Source organism: Gymnodraco acuticeps, unplaced genomic scaffold (genome assembly GCF_902827175.1).
Source record: "Gymnodraco acuticeps unplaced genomic scaffold, fGymAcu1.1, whole genome shotgun sequence".
Classification (NCBI taxonomy): Eukaryota; Metazoa; Chordata; class Actinopteri; order Perciformes; family Bathydraconidae; genus Gymnodraco; species Gymnodraco acuticeps.
In genome coordinates, this window is record NW_022990510.1 from 984,059 (window position 1) to 993,580 (window position 9,522).

The 9,522-nt window shown below is 43.7% G+C and overlaps 1 protein-coding gene across 1 annotated transcript; it reads right to left on the reverse strand.

Moving 5' to 3' along the window:
- Window positions 1–6,134: 6,134 nt before the first annotated feature.
- On the reverse strand, window positions 6,135–9,286 carry tlnrd1 (talin rod domain containing 1). The gene has a single exon (XM_034226967.1). It carries the CDS (start codon window positions 7,700–7,702, stop codon window positions 6,638–6,640), a length of 1,065 nt encoding a protein of 354 aa, XP_034082858.1. The 5' UTR covers window positions 7,703–9,286; the 3' UTR covers window positions 6,135–6,637.
- Window positions 9,287–9,522: the final 236 nt, after the last annotated feature.

Below are 9,522 nucleotides of genomic sequence, written 5' to 3' on the forward strand. Positions count from 1 at the left end.
GTCATTTAGCCAGGGAGCAGGAGGCGACTGACGAGCCTGCCGAGATGTGAGAGGACAGAGAGAGTCCAGAGTGGATGAGAGAGTAGAGAGGAGAGTTTCTGCAGCAGAGTTTGGAGGTAGGAGTTGGAACAAGTCCGAGGAAAGGAGGGCTGAGAGCACCGATGAGGCAAAGGTAGAGGGGGAGAGGGAACGAAGGTTACGGCGGACAGGTGCAGAGTTAGAAGAGATTAGTTTGTTATGTTTGGAAAGGGGTAGAGAGAATGAACTGAAGAAGTGATCGGATGTGTGGAGCGGGTATACAGAGAGGTTAGAAGTAGTGCAGTTCCTTGAGAATATGAGATCAAGGACATTGCCAGCTTTATGAGTTGGTGGGGAAGGAGACAGTGAGAAAGCAAAGGTGGTTAACAGAGATGTTAGTTCGTCTATCTTCCCCGTCTGGAGGTTGAAGTCTCCGAGAAGTACAGCGGGAGGACCAGTTTCAGGGATGTGTGAGAGGAGATGATCTAATTCCTCCAAGAAGTCCCCCAAGGCACCTGGTGGACGGTAGAGAACAACAATGGTTCATTGTATAGGATGGGTTACTGTGACGGCATGGAATTCAAAGGTGGAAGGAGTGAAGTGAGGTAGCTTGAAGAGGGAAAAGCTCCATTTGGGAGAGAGCAGGAGACCTGTGCCACCTCCTCTGCCAGTGGGTCTAGGTGTATGGGAGAAGGAATATGCAGTGGAGAGAGCTGCTGGGGTGGATGTGTTGGATAGAGTAATCCAGGTCTCAGTGAGAGCAAGGAAATCCAGAGACTGCAGGGAAGCGTAGCCAGAGATGAAGTCAGCCTTAGGAACAGCTGACTGGCAGTTCCACAGGCCGCTTGAAACTAGATGTTGGATCTCAGTGGAGCATGTGGGATAGACGAGAGCAGGCCGGTTATATCGATAGGAGATGCACAGGGCCAGTGATAGTTGTGAGAAGACACATGAACAGGAATGGAGAAAATACACATGATTATAGCATGAGGGGCTAGAAAACTAAAGAAAATAAAATAAAATTCAAACTAATGTAGTATTCGTATGCTGTTTTTCAGAAAATCGTTATGGCATAATATGTTGTTTACATAAATAAATGTCATTATTTGAATGGTAAATATATGTTCAGGAGTGTGCTATAGCACGCGAGTGCAGTAGAAAATATAATTTCATTAGAAATTGAACCAGAAGGGATAGTGTGCAGTGAGCCGGTCATTGATAACACACACAAACAGGAACACGGTATGGGCTCTGCAGTGTTTAAGGACTTGTTAGTGGAACAGAAACTGTGAACAGACTTCGAGAGTCACAGAAAACATCAATGCCTTCATTTAAATGAAGATGTCATTTATTTCTTAATATACATTTAATTTAATATTGGGAGTGAAGGCGTTAGTTTGTGGCCATGTAATAAGCGGGATAATGTGCACCAAGGCGGTCTTTATTGGAAAAAGAACAGCCGGATCACAGATCCTGATCCTTGATGCACATTATCCTTACATAGTTCCTTCTTGTCAATGGACAGCAGTCTTTACTCATGGTCCACTCATAAGCTTTTTTAGAAGCTGTCAACTCTGACCAAAGATTCTGTAAGTGAGCGGAGATTTGAACCTTTCATCCTTATAATTTATGTATGATAAATAATATTGTCAAAGTAAGCCAATTCCTCACTTATCTCCATAAGCAGCAGAACCTCTGTCTCTGAACCTGCTCTATAAACTGCACTATATTGGCTTCCATCTGAGTGTCCATGTTAGGTATGGGAAACGTATTCTTTATATAGAGCCATAAAGGAAAAACTAATGTTCATGGCATGTTCACAGCTTTATGCCAACAATCCCAGAATGCAACTTAAATGTAAATTAAGAATTTACAGTCATGCGATATTACACCAGTTAGTGATTATGCGAAATTACAATGAATAATGACAGTCTAAAATTGTTTTTCTATATATACTGTACAGTACATTGCTTGAATAAAAGCTAAAATAATTTAAAAAAGGCAAAAAAGTGTTTTGCCTTTTTTTATTATTTTAGCTTAACTGTTCTCCTGAGAATTTTCTTTTTAAAATAAATTCATTACTTTGACCTCATGATGTCCAGTTAGTTCTGGAAATCATATGGTTATAACATTTCTGCTTTGTTTTCTTATTGAACTCCTTTCTTTCATTCCATTTGTTTAGTTAGTTTAATAGTGTGAGGCTGCGTGCAAAACTAATTTCTAATTTCCTTACAAAACCCAGGATACCAAACTTGGAAATCTGTTTCGAGTCATATCAGGAAGACCTGCACTGTTATGAAAGATATTCAGTGAATACTTATAGGTGTTTTGGTTGTTAAATCAGCAAACAGAACAAACAGTGATGTAAATGTATGTAAATAGCCTGTGACACAATGAAGATCTGCGTTTCCATCGATCAGTGCATATGCACATTTTACTAGCGCATTACATCCTGAGTGTTAAAACCAAGAAACAAAACAAAAAAAATATATCTGAAAATATGTTTTACTAAGGTGCTAGTTGTGTGCGAGTGATGAGGAATTATTGTTTGCAGAGTAGGGGGTCTGAATGGTGCTCTTTTAGATGTGTCAGCTGGTTGCGCCCTCTTGCTCTGCAATAGTAAATCAGTACCTGAGCAGAGAATTAGCGGCACTTACTGCTCATCCTGACGGACCAACTGCCATGCTGTCGGCTTGACAAAAATACAGAATAAGAGAGAAAATTACATAAGAGAACGTTTCCATTTAATGCTTCACTTATACATTTTCCCGCCTTCAGCAGGGAGGTCAAAGGTCAGGCTCACTGTTTGCTTACAGTGGAGCACACACACACACACACACACACACAGGCCCAGAAGCCTGTACTAAGAAGCCGGATTTTCGCTTAGCGAGGTAACTTCAGGGCTAACTCTGGGTTTCCGGTCCTACGACGCTGGTTCTCCTCTTACCGGGGTAGATCTCCATGGTAACTTATGCTGAACGGCTAGCCTGGTCCGGAGCAGGTTTGGTTCCAGGATAATAGATCAACTCAGTGAAAGCACCGTCTGCTGACCAATCAGAGCTTTCGAGGCTGCACATGTGTAGACCCCGCGGTCTTAAAATCCCCACAATGCTTTGAGCACAGACCAATTTCCCCAAATCTGTGGCGGAAATTGTAAGGCGGGGCCTCTCATATGACGCACACTTGCTCGCCTGTTCCACTCTTCGTTTTTTTCCCGAATGCCAGGAAGTATTCTTGCCTCGCTTCTGTAGCAAGTGACTCGGAAGACATGTGCTACCAAGCAAGCGTCCTCGACATTGAGAAACACCCAGAGACATCCTGAGTGTTTCTCAATGTCGAGGATGCTTGCTTGGTAGCAAGCGTCCTCGATTGTTAAATTAAAGAGATGCTTTACATTTGTTGGTTTCAGACTTTCCCTGGAAATCTGGAAAATAGCAACAGGCCTTTTCTTACCATTTCATGAGAACAATCCACTGATTCATATATTTTAGTTATTATTAGATAATAAAATAATTATTAGTTACAGCTTTAGTGTTCACAACGGGGAGGTAATGTTTTTCAGAGCCTAGGTAAAGACCAGAGGCCTGTACTACGAATCCCTATCATCTAGACCAGGGGTGTCAAACCCAAATACACAGTGGGCCAACATTTAAAAATGGGTGCTAGTCGAGGGCCGGACTGGTTCAATGTTTATAGCAAAACTTATTGAAATGAACTTATTGCACATATTAAACCTGGAACTAACAAAGCTTTAATTATTGCCAATAAAAACAACATTAAATAATCAGTTGCATTCATTTCTTATGGCTCTATCTGCAGCTTTTCCAGAGTCATTTCTTATGATTACATTTTTCCACAGGCCAACAACAGCTTCAACAAAACTATTTCCCTCAAAGAAAAAAACAAACATGCCCTGTTGTCACAAGAAAGAAAGTGCAGAAGGAAACATCCATGTAAAGTCAGTGTGCTGCTCTGTGATGCTAGTTCAAGCCAGATACTTGGCATCTCATCTTGGGTGCAAGGTCATCAATGTTTGGGGTCAGGCTCTGAGCTGAGGAGACCCTCAGGATGGAGTGAAGGTGTGCGTGCAATATACTGGCGGGCCAGATCTAATAGTAATGACAAATTATCCTGCGGGCCGGAATTGATGCTGTATGATGTCCTTGATGCTGTATGATGTCCTTGATGCTGTATGATGTCCTTGATGCTGTATGATGTCCTTTTGTTGTTCTATTTATGTTTTTATGTTTCATGTGGAACTACTTGAGCAGGTCTCCCTTGAAAAAGAGATCAATGATCTCAATGGGATTTATCTGTATAAATAAAGGTTTGAAATGAAATTAAATCCACCAAGGGCCTGATTTGGCCCCGGGCCTTGAGTTTGACACATGTGATCTAGACCTTTTCTTCTTGATTGTGCGTCATATGCGAGGCCCCGCCTTAAATGGAGCGCGATTTCCGCCAAAGATTTGGAAATTGGTCCGTACGCAAAGCATTATGGGGATTTTAAGACCGCGGAGTCAACACATGTGCAGCCTCGAAATTTCTCGCTACGAAGTACATTGGAACAGTCCTTCGGTGGCACTCGATATGCTTGAAATAGTGGCTCTGGAGCAGCCTTCCTCGACATTGAGAAACACCCTCTGGCTTGAGTTACCGAGTTGATAACCGTCGTAGGACCGCTTAGCGAGATCGCGTTTGTTTTGGGTTAGTTAAGCCAGATAACTTAAACATATCCAGGTATGTTGAACTGGATTCGTAGTACAGGCCTCTGGTCTTTACCTAGGCTCTGAAATACATTACCTCCCCGTTGTGAACACTAAACATTTTTGTTATCTAATAATATCTCAAATATATGAATCAGTGGATTGTTCTCATGAAATGGTAAGAAAAGGCCTGTTGCTATTTCCCAGATTTCCAGAGAAAGTCTGAAACCAACAAATGTAAAGCATCTCTTTAATTTAACGATTATCAGAATGTCCATACATTTTCCTGCTGATTAACGAAATGAATTAACCACTAGTGTAGTTTAGCAATGTACTTAGTAGAATATCAATCAAGTTAAAGGTGGGGTATGTAATTAATTTCAGATACACTTTTTGTTATATTCCATGGAATGCTCTTAACATCCTGATAGCAATGAATATATTAAATGCTTTGACAATAAATACATAAAACACTTCATCTCTGGAAGCCGTAGTTCTGTAAAAAGCACGACCAATCATCTGAGCCGGCTAAAGTAACTGGATGGCCTACCTGCCTGTCAGCCTTCCATCTGTGCACAAACTTATCTCGTGCCCTCATTGGTCATGTGCGCGTCCGTGTGTGTTGGAGGAGGGGCTCTGTAAGGAAGTCTGAAGGAAGGGGCAGATTTTTTCTGGTTTTGTATTTTCAAATTCTAGCACCCTTTAAACTTATATTAAGGATTCCTATTTTTTGCATATTGCAATAATCCAATAATAATTTATTACAATACTCACACATTTTCCAGCACAATTTTGTATTTCTGTTTCCCTGATATTTCTATACTTGTAGTTTTGGGATCCCTGAGGTTATTGTTCCAACGACTGATTTCCCCATTCTATCATTCAATTAATTCAAAAGCATTTCCAGGTAAACAAGACCAAACTTTCATAAATCACTTTAAGGGTTGTAATAAATAAATACATAATAATGACCTGGAAGTAAAACTGTGAACAGTTTTCACATCATTATGTATATGTTGTTATTGTGCACTTGCCTGTAGCTTAGGTTTGTAGGAAGCTTTTAACTACATCTGTGTAATGCATCAGATTTCATGTCAGTACTCAAATGAATGTAATAAAGTAGAGAAGCCCTTTACATAGAACAACATATACAAATCTTCCAGAATTAAGGAGCTTGTAAATGCTTCACACATCTGTTCAAATAAGCAAGGTCTGCCACGTTGTAATAGCAAAACAAAAAAAGCGGTACATGTTTTAAACCTTATAAAATATTTTTCAAAAAAGCTTGTCATTGATATGTAATTATTTCTTTTTAGTATATATGTGTTTCAAATGTCTTTTTTGTAGTGAATACCACATTATTTAGCTCAGACCTGCAAACTTTTCAAATCACTTAACCCAACAACAGCATATCAGAAACAACATTTTTAATAGTTGAAATAAATACTCCATTACATGCATGGTCAGAACACTTAAAAATATTATGGGAAGTCTGGTAAATAGTGTAAAACCTATGGCACACACTCACAGCAGCTTTTTACCAATGAAGAATTCACACGTTGAACAAAACAAAAACAAGCGTTTAGACACTCAGATCACTTTTCCAATCTCACAAAGCACGACCATAGGTTCACACAGCCAGGCGACATCCATCTTCTGGGCTGAGACTGAGGTAAACTTTTCAGGTTTGAAGCTGCTGTCTGTTGGTGAGAGCGGGCGGGACAAGGTCAGAGCCACATCCAGCGCGACACTAAACCCTCATTGCTCAGCACTCAACACACACTTCAGCCACATGGACAGACCCACAGAGAGCCTTCTGCTGATGTCACTCTAAACCTGATGAACAGGGATAACCCAGGTGAGTCTCTTTGGTACGTCAGAATAGGACAGAGATCACGTTGCCTCTGCCTAAACTAATTCACAGAATGAGAGTTTACTGGCGGCAGAGTCCTTGGAGAGGAGCGTTCTCTGAGAGCCTGAGTGAGCAGCGTGCAGCCGTCCGACACCGCGCACGCCGAGTTACGCAGGCGCTCGCGGTAGTCCGCCATTTTGGAGCTGCTCTCAGGATGCTGTGCGACGTCCCTGAGGCCCTGAGTGAGGAGGACGCAGGCTGAAACCACACTCATGGCCCCCCCTAACACTGCAGTCTGTACCCCCTTCCCTTCAGTGGAGATACTCGCGGCTCTTCCGAGGAACTGGGGCTCTGTGGCGAAGCCCACAAGTGCGCTGACCGCCTGGACCAGAGCGGAGCTGAAGAGAACGCAGCGGCTCCGGGTCAGCTCGCTGGGCTGGCTCTTCACCTCTTTGACGCAGGCCAGGAAGGCGGTGCCGCTCGTGCTCATGCTCTTCACGCTCAGCTTGAACTGCTCCTTCGCAAAGCGGTCCCTGGACCTCTCGCTGGCGAGCGACGAGATGTCTGTCAGATTCTTCAGGTTGGTGGAGATGTTCTGGGAGAGCTCGAGGAGGAGCTGGGGGGTGAGGTCAGGCAGGGGCGTGACTCTGAGGACGCTGCAGCTCTGCTCCACCTCGTGCCGGCAGCGGGTCACCTTGTAGCGGTCCACCAGGCCCGGAAGGCAGGGTAGAGCGCCGGGGGTCTCCACGGCTGCCAGGTAAGCGGCGTGGGCCGAGCACTCCGTCAGAGACACCACCAGGTTGGCCATCTCCAGGAGGCGGTCCCCCACCTCGGTGAAGCGGCCCATGTTGAGCTGGCTCTGGATGTCGTGGGTGAGGATGGACAGCTCCTTGGTCCTGGCGATGACCGTGTCGCGGCACTGATCGAAGGTGTCGGCCACCGCCACGCCCTCGGAGGTCATCACCGGCCGGGTCTCGCTGGACAGCAGCAGCAGGTCGGCCACCAGCTGCATCTTGCCCTTACATGTGTCACAGATGGAAGAGAGACGCTTCCTCTGCTGCAAGCTGACACCGGGTGTGCTGGTTGATCCCTCGCTAGCCGATTTGCCGGATCCACCACTAGCCATAATAAGCAGGGGAGTGGAAGGAGGGGGTTTGGGGGGGGGTCAAACTGCTCTTCTGGAGGGGTTCAGTTATTTATAGTTCTCTGCTGCACACTGCATTGTACTGTATTAGACATTTCTAAATGAACCTTAACTCCCTGCTTTTTAAATAACAACTGGCCAAACAGTCTTCCTTAAATTCCTTCAGAGTATGCAGACTAACAGGACATATATGTAATGTAAACGTGTAAAAAGAGCAAAACCTAATAACTGCATTTACTTATGATCCCCATTATTATAAACGTGTCTCTAAACTATACTACAACAAAGGTCTATGATCTAGCATATTCCCGGTTATTTGCTTCGGTTATTTGTAATTTTTCAAAGTTACACAGTCAATCAAAATCCCCACCACTTCAGAGTTATCAGTGTAATAAGCTATATGCTCTAATCTTGACAAATTCATTTGAATGCCCTGAACAACATAATCCAAAAGTCATCGTAGTCCCAGGTTTTCATGAAACAGAATAATTCACAGGATGTAGAATTAAGAGAAGAAATACCACACAAACTGCAGTGCCACCAATGTGCCTGTTAAAAGGCAAAGTGCAGATTGAGAAAATAAAAGTATGTCAAAAACTCCTTATTGTTAGAAACAAGATTCCCAATTGGAATTACATCTGTTGAACTGACTAAGCTTTTTTAGATGCCTTTTCTTGGGATCTTTTTAGGACTATAGCCAATAAAACATAACCTCAACATTTAGTAGACGGCTTTGCAGCCTTTAAACACACTATAATCAATAGGATATCATTTTGTGTCCTTTCGCATCTGAGCAAGTAGCCTGAAACAGCACCGAGATCCTGTCCGACTCGTTCCCGAGGAGTGTGTACTCATGCTGGACACACACGGGGCTCCACCCGGGCAGCTCTTCTGGACAGCGGGAAGACTTGTGTTTCCCTCCAGCACCATCATTTCATAAGTCCTCCCAAGTAAAATCCACCAAGGGCAACTTTGCAAAACACAGACCCCTTTAATCCACTTTCAACCTCTTCTTCTTCAGACAGAGCCCGGGGTTACACACTAGCAGTAGCTCCGGTCGCTTGGACTCCATATGCATCGTCCGTCTGTCCGCCCTCCACCTCCGCGTCTTAACTCGGGACCAGAAACAGTGTAGCCCCGCATAACTCCCTTCTCATATCCATACCAGTCGGTGGTATTTGAACATTTAACTCACTTGTATTGGGAGGTCCCACAGTCACTAAAGCGTAACCGTAGCTGGAAGAAGTGGCCGTTATTCCCAGAGATTCAAAGACGTGCTGCGCGCTCCCGCTGCCGTACTATGAGGAAGCGGGGAGGGTGTGGTCGAGGCTCAGCGGCTGGACTGAGCAAAGTTGTAGCAACAGCACAAGTAGCCCTTCGCTTAGAATACACTTTCTACCCTGTCTGTGAACTGGCTGTTATCTTACGTTAACGTCGTAACGAGGGAATACTGTAGTCACACGGTAGCAACGGAGCTCCGAGGAGTTTTGCGACTGCTTTTACTTTCGGGACTGCCTGTTACTCTGCCATGAGACATCCCTGTTGAGTCAAGCTAACCGCTAGCCTAGCTAGCTAAAATGACACCGGAAGCGTGTATATTCAAAATAAAAGCGTAGCTTTTGTTTCCAAAGAGTAACAGCTTGCAGTCAGGACTTTTTACCAAATTGTGTCCCTGACGCCATATATTATACACCTTTCCGGTATAATGGAGGATTAAGGAGGAACCTGGAGGATATTTTTAGGAAACATAGTGCATAAGAAGTTAAATTGGTTGTAGTAGTTTTATAGCCCTCTTTGCATAA

Bases quoted from the DNA above. Each gene is read 5' to 3' on its own strand.
- tlnrd1 (XM_034226967.1), bottom strand. From the start codon at position 7,702: ATGGCTAGTGGTGGATCCGGCAAATCGGCTAGCGAGGGATCAACCAGC.